Genomic DNA, 13,618 nt, shown 5'->3' with positions numbered 1-13,618 from the left:
TCGGGATATCTTCTTTGAGGTTTAACCGTTCCATGTCCTACTTTGTCTCCCAGCAGCAAAGCACAACCTCCTTTCCCAAGCCACTTGAGGCTTTGAGTCCTATTATGCAATGCCTTTGGAGACCTGAGCAATGCAGAAGAGAGAGAGCACTGAACAATTTAAAGTAAATCTAGACAGATGTGCAGCCAGCAGGACTACAGACACAGGAATGTCTTGGTCCTTGGAAAAGCAGATTAAACAATGATTATTCTCTTTCTGCCTAGGATATGATTAAAACTCTCTATGTCAGTGCAAAGGGATCCCCAAGCAAACACGAAACACAGCTGATTGCAAGGACAATGTCATTTCTGGAGACTCAGGGGCAGCAGGGCACCAGCACTTCAGAAACCCCTCTGCCACAACCAGATACAGGTTGTCCACTGAAGATGAACAAGGCTGCTACAGGGATGCATTCAAGTAAATATTTGGAGCATCCCTCTGAGGGGCCTCCTGCTTCCTCTGCAACTGCTTCTATGTCAGTGAACGACTCTGGCCCCTTCCTATTTTTCACAAGCCGACTTTAAATCACAATTAATAAAGGCATCTGTTTCTTTCAATCATTTCATTTTACTCAGAGGAGGCAGATATGACATAGTATCCCTTTCAATAGCTGCTTAGAGAGTTGCTCATATAAAAGAAAGGGCAGAGTAAACACTGCCTAATCAAATTTCTCCTGTAATTTTAGCTCTCGGGGATCTTTTTCTTAGCAATGTATAACTGTCATTTTAGCCTACAAGAAGCAGATATTTCCTCCACCATGGAGTAATGTAGGCACCCTTGAGGTAACAGCAGACACAGACCTGAGCCATGAAAACCCCACATCGGTTTAATACCACAATGTAACATAAAACGTAACATATAGCGACTAACATAATAGTGCAGCTGTATTAGAAATCCCCATCTGACCGATTAGAAACACTCATGCTGCTTTCATTTCCTGCCCTGAGGCCAGTTTGTAGCACCGGGCGGTATAAAACCCAGCTGAGCGGAGAAGCTGAACTGTCCATGCAAGTGGATCTCGGCACAGCCCAGCTCCCTTTCGCCGGCGCAGCTCCATGACCATCGTGACGCGGCACGATGCTCACAGCCCGCGCTTTTCTGCTCGAAACTAAAAGAGGGGAGAGACCTCGGTCGGGACAGACCCCGGCCAAGCCTCGGGCTTCACCAGGACGCCGCTCCTGCTCCCCAGCGGCGCTCGGAGGGACCGGACAGCCCGCCCGCCCGCGGGGCGAGGGCGGTGCCTGCGGGCGGCCGCTGCCCGGGGGAGGAGATGCCGGGGAGGGCACGTCGGGCTGGGAGGGGATGCCGGGCGAGAGGGGAGGGCGCTCCATCCCTCCCTCCGTCTCAGAGGGCGCGGGCGGGATGTGGGCAGCGGCCCCTCTCCTGCTCCTGCTGCTCCTGCTGCCGCTGGTGCGGCGGTGGCTGCGCGGGGCGGCGCGGCTGGAACCGGCCGGGCGGGCCGTGCTCATCACGGGCTGTGACAGCGGCTTCGGGCACCTGCTGGCGCTCCGCCTGCACCGCCTGGGCTTCACCGTGTTCGCCGGCTGCCTCTGCCCCGGCGGGGACGGGGCGCGGCGGCTGCAGCGGGAGGCGGCGGCCGAGCCCGGCCGGCTGCGCGTCCTGCGGCTCGATGTGACCCGCGCCCGCGACGTGCGGGAGGCCAAGGAGATGGTGCTCAGCCACCTGCCCGAGAGAGGTGAGGCCGGTCGGGGGGCCGGGGCGGCCGCGGGGAGCTGGGAGACCACGGGGTCCCCAAGACGGCGGCTCGGTTCGCCCGGGACTGCTGGCAGGGGTCGGCTGGACCGGGGAGTGCCGTCCCTAATGGTGCTAATCGCTGTTACCGCTGTGGGTAATAACAACAATATTTTATGTTTAAAATGCCGCGGTGTGTACACCAACTGCGGCTTGTCCGATTTTTGTACAGCGGGTGCGCTTCACCTTCCCACCAGGAGAGGAAGTCCCCGAGTGCAGCGACCCTGGATCCCCTCTGCAGGTATCCCACAGGAGGGAAAGGCAGAGGAAGCACAGAACGGTTGTGCAGGCGTAGAGGGCTGGGACTGTGATGGATTTCTGGGCAAGACTTGTGGAAAGAGGAAAAAAAGTAGAGGAAATGCAGCGAGGGCAGCGGCCGTGCCATATCCGAGCAGCTGCTTCTCGGAGCCACTTCAGGTTGGTCAGGCTAGTCCCTGGAAGGGTTATTGAAAGGGAAACCAGACGATTACACACCCTGCAGGGAGAGTGCACCCCGGGGAATGGATAGATTTAGCTTCAGAATAACTGCAGACAACCTAAATCCTGAGTTATCCCTTCAGAACACATGACACAGCGCAGGTGACTGGGCCACAGAACGTCCCTTCCCGCTGGGGCTGCGGGGCAAGAGCCACCCAGGGTGATTCCGGGGATGCACTTGGCGCAGAGCATGTTCCTCAGGCTGAGTTTCCCTCAGAATTACGGACAAATACTTCCTGGCCACATAGAGCATAAACGTCGAGAATAAAGCACACAGAGCAATAATGAAATGCAAGGCCTCTGCCCGCCTGGCTCATTTGCACATTGGGAAGGGGATGAAATGAGAAGTGGAGTAAGACACCACTCCTTAAGTGCGTGTATTTATGGTTGATCTTGACCTTATCTGATTAAGAGTAAGAGGCCTCCCCTCTCAGGCTTTTTGTCAACCTGAAGACACAACACAGATAAGTCACAAAAGCCCTTACAGGCTCCATGGGGACCGGGTCCCCTGGAACTCTGGGTTTGAGATGATTTATCCTGTAATTCTGACAAGCCTGTGCTGTTACACAGTGTCACGTTCATGCTGTCCTCTAGACCCTGGAATCCACAGTTCAGGACTAACTTGCTGGTAGAGCAGAAACCCAAACTACTGGTAACACACCTAGCTGGATATTCTGCCACTTCATGTTTTGTTTCCCTATAAATATTTGTTCTATTCTGAACTGTGAAATTATGTCAATCTGAAAGGATGGCAAATCAATGCCTGTAGTACGTAGCTCATTCTCTAGAGTCACGTAACTGTTGCTCCATGAAACTGCTGGCTCTGGTGCCTTCCTTTTTCTTTATTTGTTTTTATGGCTTGTGCACCCATTAAGATGTATTTCTAAAATATTTACAGTCCTTTCTTGCTTAGAAAGAAGAAAGTTTGTGCACATTAAAGTCAATATGAAGTAGACCAGGACTTTGGAGCATGTTAATTTGCAACTCTCTTAGGCTCTACAGCAAACCTCAGAATTTTTCTGATTTTCCTCTGTTTCAGGCAGGAATTTCTCCTCCTTTTCTTGTCTGTTGTGAGTGGGTGATATATAGCTGGCTGGAAGGGAGGGATATTAGTTTTAGTCCTACCTCCTACTCCAAGGTTATTAAGTACTGGCTTCCACTTAATAAAGACTTTATATTCATGGAATTCAGCCATGGTACAATATTTTAGCCCAGAATCCCTACACAAATAGACTCATCCTTGCAATGAAGACAACCACAGCATAATATTCCCTACAAAGGATGGTGACTCATGAATGTGCATAAATAAAACTCAGGAGTCTCATCTGGCCTGCTACCACCCTGCATTGCCATGGACTGAGGGGGTTGTTCCCTCTCTTCATTTTTCACTGGGAACATGACAGATCACACTTTCCTACCTTTGGCTAGTTTCCTTTAGTATGGGTTTGGAATCTGTCAGGATTCCAAACTGCAAATGAGCCCATCATTTTCACGTGGGCTGAAGTTTAGATGAGAAGCTCCAAAGATCAGTAATCCCAAGTATACCTGTCAGAGTTTAGGGAGCCTGGCCAAATTCAGGCTCCCTCCTTCACCTGTTTGATTCTCATGCCTTATCCCTCTGGATTTCCATCTGCATCTTGTAGGTTACCTGAGCTGCTTTTGTCTAAGCAAATATACAACATATTTTGTATGCACATTTACAGCACTAATTTTTACCACAAACATTTCAGAAAAGAAAGACCAAAGCAGATTCAAGAACCCTGAGTACAGAGCTGGGCAGGTTGTTTCTCAAGAGGTAGGAAATATTCTGAGGAAGTGGAATAAGGGAATAATGAACTGTTTGTTATTTGGGTCGAACTTTGCAAATTGATTCAACTAAAGAAAGTGGTAGGAAAAATTCTGGAAAATATCAGAACATTTCCCATTCAGGAGTGCCAAAACATTCAAAGAAACAATACGTTTTGCTTGAGGGCAAACAAAATGCTTTGAGCTGACCCTGAGAAAAATACCTTTTTATGTTTTAACTAATCTTCTCTTCACAAAAGTCTGTTTCAGTTTAACTCAGGTCAGCTTTTCTCCTCTTGGCTTTTGATTTGGCCACCATGGAGAAGGAAGGGGCCATTATTCTGTGAACTCTGTTCATACACACAGGCTGGGCCCAACACTGACCACCTGGAGGCTTTGAAGCACAGGAGGCTGGAGAGAAAACTTGAACCTCGCACGCTAAATTCTGCGTTTCACAGTTCAGAGGAAGAAAATCAATTGTCTGAAGTTTAATGGCTGTATTTCTGAAGCCCTAATGAATTCAGGGATATCTGGAGCAAGTGTTCTTGCTGTGCTGCACAGGGTGCCATGGCAGAAGAAAAATAACTTTTTTAATTAGAAAAGGTGAAGCTGAGGGTATCAGGGAACAGCTTTTACAGTGATGCCAGGCTTTAGTCTGTGTTGTGTTAGAGCTGGGTTATGTAAAAGTAACCCTTGGTACAGGGACCTCCAGCCTTGAGCAGACAGAGATGGGGCGTGCAGTGACTCGATCCATCTGCAGATCAGATCATGTGCAAGTATAAAATATTGATAATTAGCTTTTACAGAGGACTTAAATCCACTGATCTTGAAGCATTTTACTGGACAGTAAGTCCCATGGGGCTGGTTCTGTTTTAAGAAAGAGAAATAAAGCCAGAGAGTGATGGAAAGATCTGGAACAACAGGGCAATGGCAGGGGGAAGAAGGAAGTCTAAGGTGCCCAATTCCAGTGGCCAGTTTTTTGGTCCATTTCCTCTCCTCTGTCTGCTAACATCTAGGGCCATGGAGAAGAGAGAGCAGAGGAAACTGCTGCATTACATCAGTCCATCTGTGTCTAAAGTTACAAGAGAGGTACAGTGTCCAGGATTGCTGTGTGACAGGCTGCTGAACAGATACCATGGAATCATTGCAGTAGTTTTGTCAGAGGAGATCAGAAAGAAAGGGGTTCAGCCCAAGGGTTTCTGCCGTGCCTTCTCCTGAATGACAAACATTCCCTGAGAATAACTCTGCTACCACAGGTCCAGGAGGCTCCAGCTGGGTCAGTGTCACACCCCTGCCCCAGACTCTGTGTCCAGAGGAAGGAAGAGAGGCACTGAAATCCGCTCTGCCCCCCAGAAACGCAGGCTGAGAGACCTGTAGAAGGCATGGCAAACCAATCCTTTGCCTCAGACACATACAAGAACTGTTCTAAGGAAAGGCATGAGCCAAATTGTCAAGGCTGGCAGAACTAAGCTGCAAATGAAGCTGTTTCAGAGCAAGTCAGGCTACCCTGGGTACTCCTTAGTTACACTGCTGGTCACCCCAGAAACGCTGCCAGTCAGGATTTGAGGATGGAAACAGAAATGTTTTCAAAACTGCACATATACAGATCTGTGCTGTGAAGGCACGGGAAGTCAGCATGGCTTAATCAGCATTTAGGCAGCATGTCAGCTCCAACCTGAGCACTCCTCACTTCAACAGACAGGCACTTCCAGCAGCTGAGCTTGTTAACGCTGTGCAGGGCTCACAGGAAATGTGCTGTGGCTTTGGGCTAAAGGGCTTCAAACTTTCTGTCACAGAGTTCTGTCAGAACAAGCTTTGCTGCCAATAAATTCCTGCTTGTAAACACTGAAATCTTATTGTGTTTGAAAATCTTATTGTTGTGGGGCTCCTTAGCACCAAAACCTGTCCTTATGTGGGGAATAAAGTTGTTCAAGAGCACGAAATTTAAAAATCACTATAGCTACTGACCCTGCTTGGTTACCCAATGCTGCACCCATGTACCTGATTCTGGCTGATTTCAGACGGAATCAGAGCCCAAATCCTAGGAAAGGATCCAAGACTTAGCCTCCTAAATTAGTCAGTCACTTTGAAAATAGTACCCCTTAGCCTTTAGACTGCTTAATATAATTTTCACAAAGCTGCTCATAGCACACAGTGGGATTAAAGTAATTAAAATATCATGGTACGGTAAGTTTTAGTCTCCCAGATCATGTTACTCATAAATAACTTAAGATGACTATAAAGGCAGAAATTATTAAATAGCACTGAGACTTGTATGAAAGGTGTCCCTGCCCATGGCAGGGGGGTGAAACTCTAAGGGTTTCCAACCCAAACCATTCCATGTAGTCCAGATAACGGCCACAATTGCATTGAACATTAAACAAAACATGCCTGTGCTTACAAGTAGAAAAGACAAAAATATAACACAACCACACGGTTGTTTCCAAGGGTCCAAATCACCAGGGTTGCTTTGTTGTTTCTCAGTTAGAGATGCTTGTTGAGACATTTCTCTTCCACAGGTTTCTGGGGGCTCGTCAACAATGCAGGAATATCAACTTTTGGAGAGACAGGGTGGCTGTCTATGGAGACATATGAAAAATTTGCAGATGTGAATCTCCTCGGGAGCATCAGGACAACCCTGGAATTTCTTCCCCTTCTAAGGAAATACAAGGGTAATGCTAATCCACTGTTATTTAGAGTTGTAGAATAATTAGCTTACTATAATCAGGGTAATGTAGCATCTATAAAAGAAGCTTTAATTGTCTCTCATTGAACTGAAATGACAGCCTCCTTCTGTGTGGCCTGAAAGAGCAACTTGATCCTGAAAAGAGGGTAAAGTCATAAGGAGCAAAAAATATCCTTAAAGATTCTGTCTTTGCAGTACATAGAAGTATTTAAAATAAGGATTTATCTCGGTGTTTGACTCAAAAAAAAAAAGAGAGGAAAAACGCTTACAGGAGATCACTAAGCCCTGGCAAGACTTTGTAAGCACTGACAATGAGAAAACACAAAGATCCAATGAACTGCTAATGTTATTACTTAGGCTTTACTATTTTACTGTTTGGCAATTAGGAGAGAAAGGATGACCCTGCAGAGGTGAATTAGAGACATCCAGCTTCCAGTTCCAGGTCTAGCAAGATCCTCTCTATGACCTTGGGCAGGAGACTTCAAGTATGTGAAACAGTGTCATACACAGAGACCCACACAGGTACCCAGTGGGATAAATGCATCTGCATGGACCTCCACACACCTGGGCTTTATCCTTTCTTCTGAGCAGAAATGGTTTCATAACCCTCTCCAGCATGGCAGCACATCTCAACTGCTTTGCAGTTTGTTCCCTCCCTGTGTCCATCTGTATTTGGGAAAGAGGATCCCCTTTTCCTTTCTCCCACTGTTGCTTAGCTTGTGCATGTCAGCTGTAAGGGATGGGGATTTGTGCTCTGTGTGTGCAGCATCAGGCACAGGAAGGGCTGGGTTTCATCTGGAAGCCTCAGATGTCACTGCTACATAGACTGTTGGTAAGATAAAAGCATCCCCTTTTCTTTTTGGTTACTCTGCATCTTTCTGCTTGGTTGCCTTTGGTTAAGTATATTCTGACACAAGAAGAAAGAAGCCTTTAAATACTGCGAGCTGGATTTGTTTTTGTAAGAGAATGTGCTGTTGTATATACCCAGTGAGTGTGTTATGTGGCCATTACACAGGGAGACATCCCCTTTTTTCCTGTGATGTCCTGCTTACTGCTAAAACTGTGCTGCTGATCCACTGGAGGCATTTCTCTGACTTCCTGAATTGCACGGGGTTCCTTTGAAGGAAAAGGCACTAATTGTGTGCACGATATTGAGTACATGAGTAAACTTTTAGAAGATTGGGGTCTGGATGGCTGCACATACACAGCACCTTAGCTCAGAGGAGCACTCTGCATCTCACGCCTGGCTGTCAGTGCTGCCTCCACTGACTGCCTGCACTCCATTTTTAAGTACCGCCTATGTAGGAGAGAAGGCCAGGGCACTTTTTAGGAAAAATCCAAGGTTTCCTGTCTCCTTCCTTGCAGGAACAGCCAGGACAGCTAAAGCTCATGTTCTTCAGGGCAGCAAGTGACCTCTCCAAAGGAAAAGCCTGAATTAAAAATGTCAGAGTGTTCTCCTGTGAAAGCTGGGTTTCAAGTACCTGAGGCAAAGAGAGAAGGGAAATGATGTGTCCCCCATCTTGGGTGTGGGCCCCAAATAACTTGGCTCCTGGACAAAGGAGGCAGAGGCTGCCCCACCATCACTCACACTGAAGGAAGGGGCTTGCTATTATATATATTATAGGATGGGCAGCTATTCCAGGAAAAACTGCAAGATTATTCATACCTGTAAAGAGAGGTAATGCTCTCCAGCCTAGAACCTAAGCATCTTACTCTGAGAGGAGCAACATTTCCCCACATCTTTTCCAGCTGGACAGGTCAGCTGATGCAGCATCTTGATCAGCAAGCAAGGTAGTTCTTTTCCTCTTACTGTGTGTAGGATTTATTCAGGACACTATGTAGGAAGGCGGGGAACCTAATTCAGAACAACAGATTTCACTGCATTCCCATGACACCCTTGTGATATCCCACAACCCTGTTCCCAAAAGGGTCGGACCTGTGGCCCAGATGAATCTGCATCTGTGGCAGCAACAGGAGTGCAGCTGTGTTCTCTGCATTGTTAGAGACAATTGTTAGAGCCACCTTCTCCCTCACCTCTGGTGTTTATATATCCACCTTCACACACTTACTCTATGGTATTGACAACGGGATGGAAGTTGACAAGTAAACAATGGAAATGAACCACAGCCCAGTGCCTCAGATCAGGAATCTCTGCTAATAAAGTCATGCCTGCACTCAGCAGGAGCTGTAAAGGGGGGAAAAGCAGCACAGATCAGGGAAATTATAGCAAAGTGTAATGCTACACCCATTTTGTCAAGTCACATCTCCTTGGTGAGGCTTATCAGTGTTCAGTCTGACTTTGACTCTGTGTGCACACTTATAAAGCCATGTCTCAGTGCAGAGACATCATTAGCACAGGGAAAATGGTATTAATAACCCTAAATCCAGCTCAGGGCAAGTCATCTATTCCTCTCCTTTCCTTTGCAGTCTTCCTCTTACTAGCACAGTGTTTGATTACTACTTTTCAGTCTGAAGTGTTTAGGGGACTGCTTTGTTTCCACCTTTTCCATCCTGTCTCAGACTCAGAAGGAATAAACAGCATGCTGGGCATGTGTTAAACTTTGCCTGGTCCAGCATCTGTCACTGGATGTAAGGAAGGCAGATTTTTGTGTGAAGTTCTCTGCTTGCAGAGCTGAGTGCACTTCTGTGCTGGGGACTGAACACTTACACTGCCTAGCTTTGGCATACCCTGCAGTAAAGCAGCCTCACATACCACATAATTAGCAGCTCAAAGCCTGAGGTAAACCAATTCCATGTGAAGACTGAGAGTGAAGTTATGTTATTTGAACTATTTTCTTTCCAGGACGTATTGTTTTCATGTCCAGCATCATTGCTTATTTTACTCTGGGAAATGGTATTTATTCTATGACCAAGGCAGCAATTGAAAAATTCTGTGATGCTCTAAGACTGGAAATGAAGAAGTTTGGTGTCCAGGTGAGTGATGTAACAAGCACCTTGTGTGAAACTCCATGCTATTTCTAATACTCATTTTCATATAAGAAAGACCTTTCCCAAAACCAGCATAAGGTGGAAATTCTGGCCAAGGGAACAAGTGCATGCAAAATAATATCCAATCTTGTGCAAAGTAAGCTCCATGCATCCAAAGCAACAAAGATAAAGATCAGAACTGGATCCACGGGTGCAGCTTCCCTTTGGAAAGAGGTGGTTTCTCTGTGGCTTATCAGTCAGCTGGAAATCACTATGAACAGCAGGCCTGGGCGATGTTTGCAGTGCTGAGAAGCTGTGGGACAGCAGGTTTTGTGTGCCGACACTGGAACTTGCACATTTTCTCCACATTCTCTACAGTTGAGAAACATCCTGACATGGGCCTGCCTGAGCAGTGCCATATTCCACATAGAGCTGGTGGCAGCACCAAATAACTCAAATGTTCCCTGGGGTGGCTGCAGGAGCAAAGAACCCTGAGTGCTGTGCAGAGAGAGGAGGGGGCTTGTCACCTGCCTGAGGGGTTTTTTCTCTTCTCTTACAACATCAGTGCTTGAAAGCTCCTTCCTTTTTGGGAGAACAACAAGAGGCATTATTGTGCAAAGTAATTATGTTTTTATTCTCTTAACCTAAGAGGCTCTAAGAGTGCTCTTAGTGCCCTATCTAAGCAACACTGATAGGCAAACTTGAAGCTTAGATCACTAAGTAGCTTCAGTAGGCTTTTTCCTTGGAGTCACTCTGCGACTGAAACACTCTTCTCAAACCCTAGAAGTCTCCCCTGGAGAGGAAGACATCGGTTCTCTCTTTACATACACAGATTTACAGCACTGTTCAGAAGCTTTGTGTTGGAAAAAAATTACAGCTATGCACCTGTTAACCACCCCTGTCGGATAAAAATAAAATTCTATAAAATTCTATAAAATGCTACAAAATGCAGGTGATTTTATGGATCCTAATACCACACAGCATGATGAGGATTTCAGCTGATTAGCTGAGGATAATCTCAAATGCATGCAAGAGCTTAGTTTAACAAGTTAGCTACTTTGGTAGTTTTGGGATTTTTACTGTTCCCCCCTGGAACAGTCCCAGCACACAGAATGAGCCAGGCTGACACACATTTCCATAATGCCTGTGAGACCTATTTTTCTGTTTCTCACTGTGTGCAAGATGCTGGCTGGCATTTGCCTGAGAACCTACCCTGTGGAGAGTCTTCAAAACACACAGTCCTGCTTCCCTGTGCTCCCTTCCCCTGCTCTGTTGTCCCCTCTGTCCTTTCAGGAGAAAGCTGCACAGAGGTGACAAGGAACAGATGGAGCTATGGTTGAACTCTGGCCACGCAAGCTGGCTGCCTACAACAATCAAAGTACTTGTCTTCCATTAAAAAGGCTACAGAAAATCAAGGAATGGAGAAAAAAATTACCATCTCTCCTTCTCTTCTAGCCAACTCAAAAAAAAAGGGAAGTTTTCACCCCCTCTTTGTTTACAATAAGTGTGGGAAGTTTGCTATTGGCATTAATTTGACTGATAACAGACACTTCTCTAAAGAGCACCAGAAGGGAAGCCTCCCAGAAATGTCGTGGGACAAACCTACCCGAGGCAGCATAAGCTGCCCCAGCTGTGCACACCACCTCTCTGCTGCAGTTTGTCCTGCTCCCCATGAGTAGGATCTGCCCCCCAGTCCTTCAGATATGACCTGCAGGCTGCGAGCAGCCCCCTGCCAGCACTGACACGCAGCTGGGAGCTGCGGTAGATGGGCTGGGTGGCAGATTGGAGACATTAAGGTTTTATGTGACCACAGACCTCCCAGAGAGCGCCTGTCACATCCCCAAGTCTCCTACACAGCTCAGCACTGGTTTTCCTCACCTTGTGTTACAGTCTGTAGAAATCAGGTCAGTCAAATGCCACGGAGCTTTTAATGTTGCATATCTACAAATAGTTTGAACAAGCCTGCTGCTAACTGAGAAAAAGCATGGGTATGTGAGTGCTCAGCCTGCTCCGAAATTCCCCAGAAGCCTCAGGAACAACACACACAAAGAAAACAGGCAGAGCAGCAGAGGACTTGTGTGCTCTCAGTTTAAATCTACACGTGCACAAACCTACAGAAATTTGCTGACGACTTCAGTGAGAGGCAGACCAGGAGCTTTGGTCCCCCTGTACTTGGCTGACAAAACCTAGTTTACTTTTAATTACACCTCCTTGGGGAAAACAGCACTTCTTTCCCCAGGACCTTCTAATATTTTTTGACATCTCTTTTTGTCCCAAATTGGGTCAAAAACAATTATCAATTTCAAGATTCTCCACTGAGGGAAAAATCCAAAGTATTCCACTTTGGAGACATCAAAGTCATACTGAAATTCTTTGTCTCAGTATTGTCAAAACATTTATACCATTAAGCGTTCTATAAAAATCAAAGATGCACTTTTGCATTCTGTGAGGGTGTGCTGAGTAGTCAAAACAGGAACATTAACATCAGAGTGAAATGAGGAAGTCAGAATAAAGCACCTCTGCAATCTTAAACGTTTCACGGGAGTACATTTGATTTCAGTCAAGTTTCAAAGGTTAAAATTTCAACAAAGCAGCATTTTCTGGAAGAAATCTGTCTGCAGAAAGCTTTTGATCTGTTTCATTGACTGTGGGATTTAACTGAATTCACAGTGACTGATTGCATCTTGCTAAGTTTTACATCTTGCTCACAGGTCTGCATTATTCAGCCAGGAAATTACGCACGCTCCACAAGAATCCAACCCCCAGTCAGCGCCGAGGAGATCTGGAGCGAACTCAGCGAAGAGGAAAAGGCTGTTTACAACAAGGAGTACGTTCAGGAGCGGGCAAACTTCTTCAACAGCATTCTCAGTGAAGGAAGCACTAATGGCCACGAGGTTGTGGATGCCATGGTAGATGCTTTAACATCTCCTGCACCCAAGGCACGTTACATGGTGGCAAAGCTGAAGGAAAAGGCACTTGTGTTTGTGTGTGCTTTATTCCCCACTGTTGTGATGGATTCTGTTTTGTCTTATGCTCTGAGTAAAGTCAAACTTGCATAGCCTACTTGGGTGAGGCAGTTTTTAAAATGTGAAATTCAGAGATGAATTTAATGCCCCCAGGCATTATAATGACACCAATTAACCAATAAAAGCTTTGGAGGGTCTCCCTAGTCAAAAAACTGTCACTGATTCATAGGGGAAAACACACAGGACCCTGTGTAAAATGAAATCATTTGTCTAGCTAACTTTATCTCTCCAGTGTGGAAAAAAGAAAAGGCCACTTACACTGCTTTAGGTATTGCCTAGAAAATGCAGCTTTTTCTACTGCAATAGCAGGGTGTTGTGTTACAGACACGATGCAGACAAAATGGAGCACATCCTACAGGGCAACTGTACACCTGCTGTCATTCCAGCAGAGAGGAAAAGACCTTAGCTGTAGAAACCTGAGCAGCCATTTATTTAGAGGTGATAGGGAGAGGTTATGGAAAAGTTAGGAATGAGCAACAGACCCTGAAATACTTTGAATGGAGTTAAGTGGCTGTAGCCAAAGTGTCAAAGCTCTGACCAACCTGGTCTAGAGAAAAGTGTCCCTGCCTGTGGCAAGGGGGTTGGAAATGGATGATCTTTAAGGTCCCTTCCAACCCAAACCATTCTATGGTACTGTGAATAATAATGTTGTAATATGGGAACAGTGTCTTGGCTAACTACAGGTCAGTCCTTTTTCAGGTGTTCTGAACAAATCTGTAGCAAAGCCAACATATCAAACACTTCAGAAAATAAGTCACATGTTCCATTTATTTATAAATGAGTATTTAATCCTAAATAAACTCCATATTTTATCTGGTGTCTGGATTAATCAATGTGTTAACCTAAGGTGACAGATATGAGTATTCTTGGAGCTCAGAAAAAACATATTCAGCCTGGAGCTCTGGTTTTGCTACCTTACAAGGAA

General features: G+C 46.1%; 2 protein-coding genes across 2 annotated transcripts in view; one reads left to right on the top strand and one right to left on the bottom strand.

The window, feature by feature from the left end:
• Positions 1 to 13,618, bottom strand: part of PAK5 (p21 (RAC1) activated kinase 5) — a 154,337-nt gene that overhangs the window by 136,865 nt on the left and 3,854 nt on the right. The window lies entirely within an intron of this gene.
• On the top strand, positions 1,402 to 13,522 carry LOC126639801 (D-beta-hydroxybutyrate dehydrogenase, mitochondrial-like). Its single transcript, XM_050315012.1, has 4 exons — positions 1,402 to 1,735; positions 6,573 to 6,725; positions 9,543 to 9,673; positions 12,379 to 13,522. The coding sequence occupies exons 1-4, from the start codon at positions 1,402 to 1,404 to the stop codon at positions 12,724 to 12,726; spliced, it is 966 nt and encodes a 321-aa protein (XP_050170969.1). The 3' UTR covers positions 12,727 to 13,522.

This window comes from Myiozetetes cayanensis, unplaced genomic scaffold (genome assembly GCF_022539395.1).
Source record: "Myiozetetes cayanensis isolate MyiCay16 unplaced genomic scaffold, myiCay2020 scf2-11, whole genome shotgun sequence".
Taxonomy (NCBI): domain Eukaryota; kingdom Metazoa; phylum Chordata; class Aves; order Passeriformes; family Tyrannidae; genus Myiozetetes; species Myiozetetes cayanensis.
The sequence above is the reverse complement of the archived record's forward strand: the minus strand, read 5'-3'. Positions and strand labels throughout refer to the sequence as shown.